Source organism: Dipodomys merriami, unplaced genomic scaffold (genome assembly GCF_024711535.1).
Source record: "Dipodomys merriami isolate MVZ:Mamm:240054 unplaced genomic scaffold, mDipMer1.0.p SCAF_13, whole genome shotgun sequence".
In the NCBI taxonomy this organism is placed as follows: Eukaryota; Metazoa; Chordata; class Mammalia; order Rodentia; family Heteromyidae; genus Dipodomys; species Dipodomys merriami.
The window spans coordinates 25,699,837-25,712,840 of record NW_027202604.1 but is presented as its reverse complement, the minus strand read 5'-3'; the positions used below and the strand labels follow the sequence as shown (position 1 = coordinate 25,712,840).

At 37.2% G+C, this 13,004-nt stretch overlaps 1 protein-coding gene across 4 annotated transcripts in view; it reads right to left on the bottom strand.

The window, feature by feature from the left end:
• Positions 1–1,168: 1,168 nt before the first annotated feature.
• The window catches only part of Tafa1 (TAFA chemokine like family member 1), a 494,630-nt gene continuing 482,794 nt past the window's right edge, over positions 1,169–13,004 (bottom strand). For 3 of the 4 annotated variants that reach the window (XM_070018923.1, XM_070018924.1, XM_070018925.1), the window contains exons 4-5: positions 11,375–11,499; positions 1,170–5,352 (exon numbers count right to left, since the gene is read on the bottom strand). In XM_070018923.1, the coding sequence (XP_069875024.1) occupies positions 5,335–5,352; positions 11,375–11,499 (143 nt within the window). In that variant the 3' untranslated portion in view covers positions 1,170–5,334. Of the gene's footprint in view, positions 5,353–11,374; positions 11,500–13,004 lie in introns of all 4 variants that reach the window. The other variant, XM_070018926.1, reaches the window with a different exon arrangement.

Here is a 13,004-nt window from a genome sequence, read left to right as displayed (position 1 = left end):
GAAAAAGCATTGACTCCTAGGAGAACTGAATCCCCTCACTTTATTCTAGTTTGGTGCTTAGCCCATTTTTTTTCAACCTGGACCTTCACTCCTCAGAAGATGACGAATGCCTCTTCTGCCCCTGCTGGTATCCTCAGGGGCATAATGTGAGATATTGCAGGTTGTGCCCAAGTGAGTGCACACTAGCTCTAGCTCCATCACTTTCCCAAGGCCAGAGGAAGCATGTAGAAGGTGAAGGTATGAGAATATTGTGATTTGGAAGTGAGACTTGCAAAATGATGCCTCACAGGTAAACCGAGTCTTGAGCCACATCTTCCAACAGAATTTTTTAACAAGTTATACATATTTGAAACTTTGGAGATTTCATATCAACATCTGAATTTCCGGACATCCCTTTAAAAAAAAGTGTCAGAGTGAATAATCTGGCTGCAAGGCTTCCCTGATGTGGCAGGGTAACAATTGGTTGGAACCACATTCTGAAGACTGCTCTGCAGACTGCCATGGTTTCACTCTTATTACCTTATATTGTGACACTATAGGTGACCCTTCTTAACCACATTGTGTTACCTGGCCTGTTCCTATAGGCATATTTGCCACTTAGGCTGTGTTTCAGACTATCCATCAAACCAATTCTAATCCTTTTAGATTTTAATTGCAGATTTAATAAGAAGAAAACACTTTTAGCCCACTGCATCATGCATGGTCATGTATCTATGGGGAGATGCCAAGTTGTTGGATATCTCACAAAAATGTCTGGCATCTGCTTTTCCCTCAAGGTGTGCATGTGAGCCTACTGTTGTGTTAGGGATTTTTTCTGAGCAAATGGGAAGCAGGGTTATATCAGGAAAAGTATCACTTGGTTTATAGTCAGTTATGGCCCGGGTCTTGATTTCTGCATTCAGTGATCAATTCTTTTTAAATACTGAGATTAGAATAAATATATGAAAGCATACTATTTTTTTAAATGATGGAAATTACCTATAATGTGAGCAATTGTGGCATCAAATGATACATCTGAGAGCTCTAAAACCTAGATTATTAAATCTAAAAGTTTAAATCTCTAAATCTGTAACACAGGATCTACTGTAGTGTGTATATGTATGTGCATGTGTGTGTGTGATTCATGTTCCTCTTTATTCTTCTTTGAAGTATGAACATGATTCTTTTTTATCACATCGGTACCACATCCTTGGGTACTAGGAAATTTGATTCTATCACTGTTGTTACGCATCCTAAACTCTCACATTTCTTATCTGTTCCTTTGATCATGTTTTCTGGTATTTAGTGTTCAAATGTGAACAGTGAACACTAGTTCTTATACTGAGAAAGTGAACAACTCCTGAGCAGAGACATGCCTGGTTTCTTTGTCTAGCAGACCCAGAAAATGGGCCTGTTCAGCTTAAGTGGAAAACAAAAGCATATTATGGCAAGATATTTAACCTTCCAAGAAGGATAGCATATCCCAAGCAGGTGAGCAATGTGGTCATTCTCCTTTTTTTTTTTTTTTTTTTGTCAGTCGTGGGGCTTGAACTCTGGGCTTGGGCGCTGTCCCTGAGCTCTTCAACTCAAGGCTAGCGCTCTACCACTTGAGCCACAGTACCACTTCCAGTTTTCTGAGTGGTTTATTGGAGATAAGAGTCTCATGGTCTTTCCTGCCCGGGCTGGCTTTGAACTGTGATCCTCAGATCTCAGCCTAGTGAGTAGCTAGGATTACAGGCGTGAGCCACCGGTGCTCGGCCTGATTGATTCTCCTTATATAAACAATTTTTACACCATCTGTAACTTACAGGATCAGTGACAATGGCAAGGCAGCACAATATATTGCACTATAAAATCACTACATTGCTTTGTGAAAGCTACATTCAATTCGATCGAAGAAAGATGTTGACTTGTGTGTTGGTGAAAACATTCTTCATCATTCCATCGTAGAAAAAAAAGAGTAAAGCAGCAGTAAACTCCTTTGTGCTTTCTGAGTCTATTAATAGCCAAATCGAATCACCCAACAATATCAACAAATGAACTCAGTCCTACTCAGAGATCTTTGCCTTAAGCAATAACCTCCATTTCCCCTTCTACTAAGAGAAGGGCTTGTGAAATTCTCGGCATTTGCTCTAATTATGTTACAACATTATTCATTTGTTGCACAAGCGCCAAATCAATATTAGTCATACCACACTCAGCTCTTTATTACCAGAAATATGGGATATAAGTTTTTGCACCATAAATGTTCAGATTCAATAGGCAGATGGTAGCTGCGGAATTCCCCAAACTGGAACAAGTTAAATTTAAACACAATTTGATAGTTCACACATTTGTGTAAGGGACTTAGATGAATCCAAATTGAATTTGAAGACATTTACAAATATTTGCACTGCCTTATTGGATGGTTGCCTGATTCTGACGTGTTACCCACCCTCCCTATTTCTTTCTCTAGGTCTTTCCAAGGGAGGCTATTGTAGAAATTGATCAACAGGAAGTGAGTTAACAGATGTCAACCCCTAGACTCCCTCTGTCATCGACTTATAGCCTCTGGTTACAGGACAGGAAGAGCTGTGAGCAGCACACAGTTAAATTATGGGAAGTATCTGTATGTGTCAGGAGCCTTCTGAGCCTCCTTTCTTCTCATTGGATTTTCAGTTTGGGATCAATGCTTTTACAGGAAGGTTCTAGAAGACACTGATGTCATAGTAAAGTGTACATGCTCAGAATTTGGGGATCATAATAATGCTTGCAGGCTTTAAAACTAGGGTTTGTTCATCTAATTTGGAGAATGGTAGAAAATTTTATGGAAGATCTAAATTTCTAGCTGAAAAATTAAACACTTGACAATATAGTAAGTACTCACCCAGAAATAATTTCTTGTGTCTTTCCTTTAATTCTGTTTACTAATTAGACAAGTAAATCCCTGCATGCCTGGAATCTGGGGGCTTTTTGCTTGACCCTCTGCTGTAGATTTTCTCAAAGATTCACAGTCTTTGGTGTATTAAAATTCTCTGGTAATTTCCCCAGTGATGATTCCTATTTTATTTATTTACTTTTTCCCCAAATGTATTTTGTTATAGAAGTATATTTCCTGCACATTTGGAAATGTCTTGTTCTAGATAATAGTTTGGTTTTTATGGTTTCAAAGTTTACAGAAAAAAAGACACTTCTCACATCCTGGTTATGGACTATATTATCCACCCTGGATATGGGCTATAAATTCAAGAAATTGAAGTTTGCTGGCATGTTTTTGTAATTTTACTTTACTTTCTTCTTTTTTTATTGTTATATTGTCCAGGCTAGCTTCAAGCTCACAATCCTCCTGTGTCTGCCTCCTGAATATCGAGAATGCCGGTGTCACCTTCATGCTGTGTTACTGACATGAATTTTATGTTACCTTCTGATCAATATTTATGGAAATACCTAGGAAGTCTAAACTTTTATAATAATGATTTGATACCCATCTATAGATATTTTCACTAACTTTCAAGATACAAAATCAAATTTTCTGATTAGAGCATTTGTGGAACTAGTCAGTCGTCATGCTATCTTGAGAAAGATAAAAGATCCTCTCAATTTTTCTTCAGGTTCAGTGTTAAAAAGTCCAGACTCTAAGACCCATTGCACTGATAATCTAATGGGAAGCCCTAAGAGTACACATGTCAAAGACAGGCTTTGGGGGAAGAATATAGAACTTATACATCGATGTTTCCTTCTTATAAACATCATCTGAATAACTCAAAGAAGACATGGATTATAATTGTTTTTTTGTCGTGGGGCTTGAACTCTGGGCTTGGGCGCTGTCCCTGTGCTCTTCAGCTCAAGGCGAGCACTCTATTGCTTGAGCCATCGCACCACTTCCAGTTTTCTAGTGGTTTATTGGAGATAAGAGTCTCACATGGACTTTCCTGCCCGGGCTGGCTTTGAACCGTGATTCTCAGATCTCAGCCTCCTGAGTAGCTAGGATTACAGACGTGAGCCACAGTGTCTAGCAATAATTTCTTTTTTTGAGAGATAAATCTGATATCTAATCATCCCAATAGCCCTTCTGTAAGTCCAATAATAAGATCTTACATTTCTTCTTGGCAGTTATGCACCCCAGTTATCTTACTTATTTTCTGGGATAGTAGCTGTAATAGAAGTAAAGACTTTGAGCAGGACATCATGGCTAACTTCAAGTCTCTGAGCTGTGTGTATTGTAGATTTGGTTGAAACACATTCTCTATAAACAAATGGCAAAAAAGAAGGACAAGTAGGTTTAGAAAGAAGTTATTTACCACTTTAATAGGGCTGTCCAACATTTGGTCACATAGATCATTATGAAACCTAATTGCTTTCATAGCTTTCCTATCTCACCCGAAGAATTCTGAACACTCAAGAAAAAAGCAAATCAAACATAGAAAGAGGTGCCATGATAAGACCTGTTGCTATAGCACTATGTAATTATGATGCCAGACTTTGGAATTATTCAGAGGACATTTCTGCAGTCTAGGACAGCTATACAAAGCCCTAAGACACTGTATTTACAGGACTTATTAATACAAGGGACCTATATCCTACCATAACTCTGCCAGAGTCTTAATATCATGGTGGAGCAGCTCCCTCAAGAATCCTCATTTTCTTACTTGTGGAAAAGCTAGTAGTTCTAAAAAATAGTTTCCTGGAAGAGGTTAGAATGGTTATTATTATATATCAATTGAATATAAAGTATGGTTATGTAAAGCCAAGCTTGCATGCTAATCTTGCACAGGGTAGAAAGCAATAAAAGAGGACAATGCGCTTGCTTCCTTGGGGCATCTGGTAGAAACAGAGGAAGCTCTTGATTCAGTATCACTATGACACCTCAAATTCCAGGAGTCCACCTGCAGTTGGCCTTCCACGGTCAGTGCCATGGGCACCTATCTTCTTTTCCAAGGAAAAAAAAAGACAAAGTAAAACCAGTAAAACATCCAAAACTGAAAGGGTACACCAGCCATCTCACATTGTGGTACTGTTCATATCTTGAAGAGAATATATAATATTTCAAAATATTATATATACATATTTTGCAAATGGTACAAAGGAGCGGTAGATCCAAATTAGAAGAGGGTTGATCGTTCTTCATGATTCCCCAAAAATTTCTCTGAGAAAACTCTTTTTTTTTTTAAACAACTTTCCATGGTGGTAGTGCCCAGAGCTCCAAATCTTATTATGGGATGTTTTGTTACACACAGTAAACACGCTGTGATCATCTGGTAATCAGTCCAAGTGCAATAAGAGATCCATTTGGGTTGTAAATGTATAAGATGTTTTGATTTTTCCACAATGAATCCTCCACTGGTTGTTTTCCTTTGTCTACAACAAGTTCTTCTCTTAGGTTCTTGGATGAATCTGAAATAAGAAGAGAGAAAGATATTTTAAGGAGAAAAGTACATAATGAAGGCACAAGGAGGTGTTGATATTGAAAGTGAGGAAGTTTTACAATGTCGTTTCTTGAAGGTCAAAAGTCCTAAGGTTTACAGTGGCTGTTCTCAAATGATAAAGCATATAGACAGGTCCCATGTTTTCATGAATGTGTTAAGGTAATGTTTTTAAAAATCACAATTGAGAAGAAAGACTCTTGGAGGAATGTTTATCCAGAATGAGCTTCATGGGCATGCAACCTATTCAGTTGCAAAGAACTCTGTCCAAAAATTGATACCACATTTGGTTTCATGCACTGCTGACTTTATTAAGAATTTCTGAAAAAGGGCCTTGCATTTTCATTTTACACTGGACCATGCTAATTATAGAATCAATCTGCATTTTTTTCTTTTCTTTTCTTTCTTTTTTTCTTTTTTTTGTCGGTCGTGGGGCCTGAACTCTAGCCCTGGGTGCTGTCCCTCAGCTCTTCAGCTCAAGGCTAGCGCTCTACCACTTGAGCCACAGCACCACTGGTTTTCTGGTAGTTAATTGGTGATAAAAGTCTCACAGACTTTCCTGCCCTGGCTGGCTTACCTGTGATCCTCAGATCTCTGCCTCTTTAGTAGTTAGAATTATAAGGTGTGAGCCACCAGAGCCTGGCAATCGGCCTGGCATTTCTATTCATGGAGAATTTGAGTTGAGTGGGTCATCCATGGCTTTGTCTAACTGGCCTGTTGTAAGAGAGTAGAGGTGACATTGGGTGAAGCTGTGGCCCAAATTTGTCCACATTCATGAAGGAACATAGGACACCTTTGTAAAGGTCTGTTCCATTCAATATTTTAGAGTGATCAAGATCATATTCCTTTTATAGTGGATGCCATTTAATTCATTTCACCATGGCTCCAAATGCTCAGATATTCAGAAGGACACATACACAGAGCCTAAATAGTGATTCTAATGGAGCTGAGGCCTCTATTGAAAAGTTCTAGGCAGCATTATCATCTTTTAAGTTTTGTTCTCTTTGTATGTTGCTGAGGATCAAACCCATGGCTTTGTGCCTGCTAGGAAAGAACTCTACCACTGAGCTACATTCCAAGCTTTCTTAATTCTTTATAGTTATAATTATAGAGATTGATTATTCTCTGAGTTCAGGGGTGGATGTCCTTTGAAAGCTTTTGAACTTGGGCAGAACTGTAAGGAAAGATTTCATTCAAAAGTTGGTTAGACTAGGAGCAGAACATATGAGAACTTCCTTACATTTATTTTCTTATCTTCTTGTTCCAGTAATAGATTCTTCCAAATGTTGGTTTCCTACATTTCAGTAGCTTTATTGCCTTTGGTTTATACTATCTTCTTTTCCACCCAAAGGAGGCAGAAAAATATTTACAAAACCGAACTGAAATTGACTTTCATGTCTATGATTTCCACATTTCTAAAGTTTTGTCCTCTTAAAGATAGGAACTTCCACAGAGGATAGAAGAGTCATCCCTAATACATTAGTATTCTGCAATTAGGAAGCATAGGCTCATTTGTGTTTATTTTTTAATACATATTTTTTATTGTAAAGGTACTCTACAGAAGGGTTTCAGTTCCATGAGGAAGGTAATGAGTACATTTGCTCTTGAGCATTGTTACCTGCTCCTTGCAATTGTGTTTATTGAACAAAGAAATGAGTGAGGTTTCTTAGAATCAGGGGAAACTGAAACAACATAAATTGGTTTAATTTTTTTCTATTCTGCAAGTTCTCTGAATCTCTCAGAACTTTCTGTCTTTTTAATGCCTTTTTCCTTTTCCAATTCATTATTTTCCTGGCCAGCAAGTGGTATTACTTTAAACATCTCTTTCCTTTTCCTTCCTGTCCCCTTCCTCCTTTCTTCTCCTTTTCCCTCCTCCTCCTCTCTCTTTCCTCCCTCCCTTCCTTCATGCAAAATGGACTGGAACTCAGGACTCTATAGACACAAGCTCTCAGACTAATAAACTATAATTCTGAGATAAGATGGAATGTGTTATAGCTGGTGCTTTGTTCTTTCAGTGATATAAAAAAAACACTGAGATTAAAATGAGCAGAATTTTACAGAATTAGAGATACTATGAGGCAGACAGACCTAAGAGAATGTGGATAGATGATTGTCAGGGATTTATATTGGCCAATCACATAACACAATGATTTGACAAAATGACTATTAGGGTTAGTTACAATCTGAAGCCTGATTCCTCTTTTAGACAATGGAACTTAACTTTATATCATTGGTTTTTCTCATTCCTATACTTGACTGGAGCAAACTAAAATTAATATCTCTGAAGGTATACCAGATTGTTTGCAGCCATTTTAACTGGCTAAATTTTTTTTCAAGTGGCTGTGATTTTCTTCTCATTTCATTCTTTTCCAAATTCTGTTCTTGAGCAAGTGACACTCAGGTTTTTTGATAAAGAATCACAGCCGTGTTAAATGACATTTCCTCTAAGAGGAGCTGTATCTTTCCAGTAAGCCATTATTCTATACATGCAAGGTACAGATGTATTCCCAAATTGTCTATAGACTGTCTAGCCCCAATGTTTCTGTATTTGATGTACTATTTTTTAGAAAGGAAGAAATTTAATAGGTATAAAATCAGAATGAAATGTCTCAAGCCAACACTTAGTCTAGTCTTGCTAATATGTCCTCCTAAAAAAGTCTAAAGAAGAATCTAGCCAATGGTCAATTGGGGACATTATTAGTTTAGCCATGAAACTTCACCCAGATGTACCAAATTTCTCCGAGTATGGTTTATTATATTACTTTTACTTCAGAGTAGAGCTTAGATGACCTCTCAAGTACAACTATTTCTTTTTCATGGCATGGCATGCTATTTCTTGGGATCAGGTCTTTCAAATCTCCAGAAAGCAAAGCCTATGTTTGCTTAATACCACCTGTCTTTTCTCCTTCCTTTCTTGGGTTATGCTGCCAGAGAGATCCAATGTCTCCAAAGTTTGTTTAGACAGGACTAGTTCCCAGACTAGTCCACATTCTAGGGTGCTTGGTAGATCAAAGACTGAATTCCAACTCCTTAAAAAATGGACATCATAAATTAACACAATCAAGTTTTCAATGCATCTTTTGTTTGCCTACATTTCAAAGACTTCTGAGAATCTTTTCTTTGGATAGCTATTGTGATGTCATCTACCAAGTGATAAGGTTTAAGAAAGCCTTCTTTGAAGTACTATAGAAAAGAATGAAGTTCCAGGAAGCTTATTGTCCATTATTTTTACATTGAAGTTAATTTTTTAAAAAGAAACCCTTCAGCAGACATTTTAACAATCTAGATGTGTTTTTCAACTTTCTTATTATTTCTTTTTTTTTCTGGAGAGGTCTCTTTTTTCTTACCTCTTTGTAAGAAGGGAATAAAAAATTTATATGGATCAATATAATTAAAAGTATCTCTGTAAATTAAACTATTTTAAAAGTAAAATATTAGAAGTGAACAGATATCTGTGTTCTGATGGGAAAATGCACAGGGATACAAAAAATTAATGTAAACCTTATTTTCCAAGCCAAGATCTGGTATACTCTACTACTTGAACAGAATAAGTGACCCCTTACATGCATTATCTGGAATTAATTATGTGTTTAAAAGCACTCATTATATTGTGAATTTGGGACAAAGTAGGAGGGAGAAAATATAGTAGTAGTGTTAAAATTTTCTCATACTTTAGGAAGTGCAATTTTTCTTCTACTGTTCTCTTTTTTAAAGATAGACTTGAGAATTCTCAGATGACTAAGGACAGGTCATATGGCTAGAGACCTTACTCTTTTTCTTGTTCAAAATGGATGCACATGTTGGAATAGGTATATCATCTGCTTTCAAGCCGATTACAATGGCGATTTATTTCTCTTGTGCACTCTATCTGTGATCACTCAGTCCACCCACCCAGGGTACTAGCAAGCAGTCGGCTCTAGCCTCTATTGCTGAGCTCAGACTCTAAACAACACACATGTCAAAAAATGTCTAGAGTGTACTTATAACACACACACCTGATGATTTTAGAATAGATTCTACAGAGGCCAAATGAAAGAGTTATATGGGTCACAAAGGAGTTGTACAAATCATTCCTGCTTCTTTTTCATTTTCTAGTTCTTTTTTTTTGAACTCTGGCTTCTGGTTTTCTGAGTGGTTAATTGGAGGTAAGGGTCTCATGGACTTTCTTGCCTAGGCTGGCTTTGAACCGCAATCATCAGATCTCAGTCTCTTGAGTAGCTAGGATTACAGGCCTGAGCCACCATGCCTGGCTCTAGTTCATTTTTAAATTCATAATCCATCATCCAATGTATCATCTACAATATACTCTTAGAATTTCCCATATTTAAATTTCAAAATAATTTGACTTGTATTATTTTTCTTTAACCAGTTTCAAAACTAGAGATGTCATGAGCTGGACTTCTAGTCACCAAGGATGCTTAGTTAGCCACCAGAATAGAGAGTAGAGATTTAGCATAAAGCTTATGAGCGATGCATTAAAAATAAAGGTGATTAGGTTCTAACTGCACTGGCTAACATGCAGAGTGGTTTAAAACAAATTAATTTGTAAGGTTCTCATCAAATTATTTGGTTAAGTCTTTCAGGTAAAACATGGTCAAAGGGAAATCTGATCTTTTTTTGCCAGATAATTAAACATGTTTTCTGTGGGTAAGTGGAATAGATCAGACCCACTTCTGAATACTCTCTTCTGTAAGTGTTCCACTGACATGAAATAGAGAAATGCACACTGAGCTACAAGGAGACCTGCAGATCATCTCAGCAAGCTAGAATGGTTCAGACTCCCTCTTTTCCATAGGCCATCAGTTGAGGCTATTTACTGACCAGTGTGGTCAACACAAACAACTATATTTGATGAATAAACTGTCTCCATTTGTATCATATGTGAAAAACATGAGTATTTTGTATGGTGTTATTCAGTATTCTAGTTGCTGCTTTCTGTATCACAAAGCTTTCAAAACCATTTTTTAATTGAAAAGATAATATTAAGAAGAAAGGTCAAGTTAACATTTCTGATCCAGGGGCTAGAATTAGAGGCTCCTTTAAATTTCAGCCACCACTTTTAGTGCAGTAAAAATTTAACCTACTGGTATTTGTAATTGGTGGAGATTGTTTTTGAGATGGCCAGCAGATTAACACACAGACACATACAGACACACAGACACACAGACACACACACACCATTGCTGATATTCAGGTAGTATACAAACATATAAATATATATATATATAGATAGATAGATAGATAGATAGATAGATAGATAGATAGATAAATTGGTTTTATGTATATATATGTGTGTATATATTATTAAAATTTGATCATTAAAATATTGACATCCTTTTGTACTGATGTAAATTGTTCCTGTCTTAAAGGAGTCCCAAGCTTTACTCTTTTCCTCTTTCCTTTAGGATTCTAAGACTTTTCAGTCCCTATATGGTTAATGAGCCTCTCTGGAACAGCATCCTAGCAGTAATTTGGATGAGGTAGTTTAATTTTGAAGATCACTTCTGATTTAACCAGAGAAAATCAAGAATTATTATTTCACAGAAACCTTTTGACTTCCGTAAAAGGCCATCAAGTAATTCCTTTAAAGAACCTGGACAAGGTGGATGTACTTAAACAAGGACTTTTTAGCAGACCATCTGGATGAATGAGACAAGACTTATTTGACTATCATCCCACATACCATAGGTGGTAGATGAATTACACAAATAATTGCCTCCTGTTCCCCTTTCCTCTGGCTATGGCTGCCCAGTTTTATTTATGTCTCTGTAACAGAAACTCTAAATGTTCTTGTGGAGAATATAAGTTCAATCTCTTACCTTCTCATTCGTGGATTGACCCAGATCTACAGAGTTCAGAATGCTTTCTTTCTGTTATGGAACATGATTTCATCTCTCCCATTCAAAGCTTTCCTGAATGCTGTTTATGTCCAAAACCAAGGCCAACAGTACAATGTGTAGCATGCATCAGACACTGGAAGGAAATGGACTTACTCTTGTAGTCTTAATTTTGTTGCCTGTTGCGCACATCCATCCAGAATTGTCAGGGAGTGTCTTACATTCTTCTCCCTCTAGGCAAGGCTCCATCTCACACCACCACTTCCCAATCACTATGGAGGCTGTGCAAAAACAGAGACAACAGTGTTTGCAATTCATCAACTAATCGAGGCACTGCTGCTACATTCCTCTGGAAGACTGATTTCATGTTGGTAGAGGCAGAGCCAATCGATCCACTTTCATCCTCCATGATGGATTAAGAAAAGTTTCGTTAAGAAAGAATTATTTCCTCATATGATGAAAACATGCGAAATGAAAACACCTTTTTGGTCTCGGGGGATTTTTGTGTCATTAGCTTTTATAGATCAGGAATCTTGTATGAACTGTGTTCCGTGAAGGGGACAAAAGAGCTAGTCTTCAGAATGACTAAGGCATTCTATACCTAAAGGCCAGTTTATCCAACCAGCATTAGGGTTTATCCCTTAGCCTAGGGCCAGCGAGAATTTCAAAGGCCAAGCAAAAGGAAAAAAAAATGAGTTGACTAAAAATACAAAACAAGGTTGCAAAGTTAAAAAAAAGTCAAGAGTAATGATAAATGAAAATTTATTTCTTACTGCCCAAAGTAGAGTCACCATGGGCTCTGGTTTCCTTGTTACAAGTTTGATAAATGTGGGTGAAACAATTACAACCCCAGCCTCTGATAAAACAGTTCTTCTGCAGGTTGCAACCACGAATGACCACAGTAAAGTGCGGGTAATGAATCTAGTGTATTTATTTATAGCACATTTTTAAAAGAAAGAATGACAGTTTATAAAAGCCAGTGACTAGATTCCCTTCATTCCAATCGACATTCTCCATAACTCCATTTATGTCTTGAGTGAAGAAATACTTGTATACAAGCAGCAGTCATTTCTGCAGTTACTCAAGGGGTTAGCTCTTCACAAACCCAAAATGGTGGTCAGTGTTTGTTTTGTGATTCTGTTCCACTGGGTAAGGGCTGTAGTTCTTTACGTACTTACTACTCCACCCCTATTCTCAAAGAAGACTCTCTACCATATAAAGTTTAAGTCTCACTGTGACAAATAAGCCAAATGTCATCTATCAATGGCATAGAGGATTAACATTGAAATGAATAGGGTAATACACCCTGAATAAGAGAGGAACACATTGAAGTCCTTTGCCCATCTTGGACTCGCTAGGGGGATGAGACACATCCAGGCGTTGGCCTGCAGTTATATCTTTCTCCATACTTTCTTTGCTTCAGTCCCTCAAATCCAGTGTTCTTTCATCTTTGCTTTGTGAAAAATTACTAAGCAAGATTATACAGATAAGTCATCCCTCTTGTCCTATGTCATCGACTCAAGGAAATTTTCAAGGTTAATTTTCCATTTTTGACTTTTGCTTTCTATGTAGAACAGAACAAAGGATGTAGAATGCAACTTTGCTAGGCATGGTTAGCAAATAGAAGGAATAAAAATCTTGCAATGGGCTCTATCCACACACAAGGCAACAGGATACAGAAACAGAAAGGAATAATATTGTTATTGGTAAAGGACTTAACACTTATGAATAGTTGACAATGTTAAATAAGAGTGAGGAATGTTTTGGTAGCAAGAAAAACATGTAG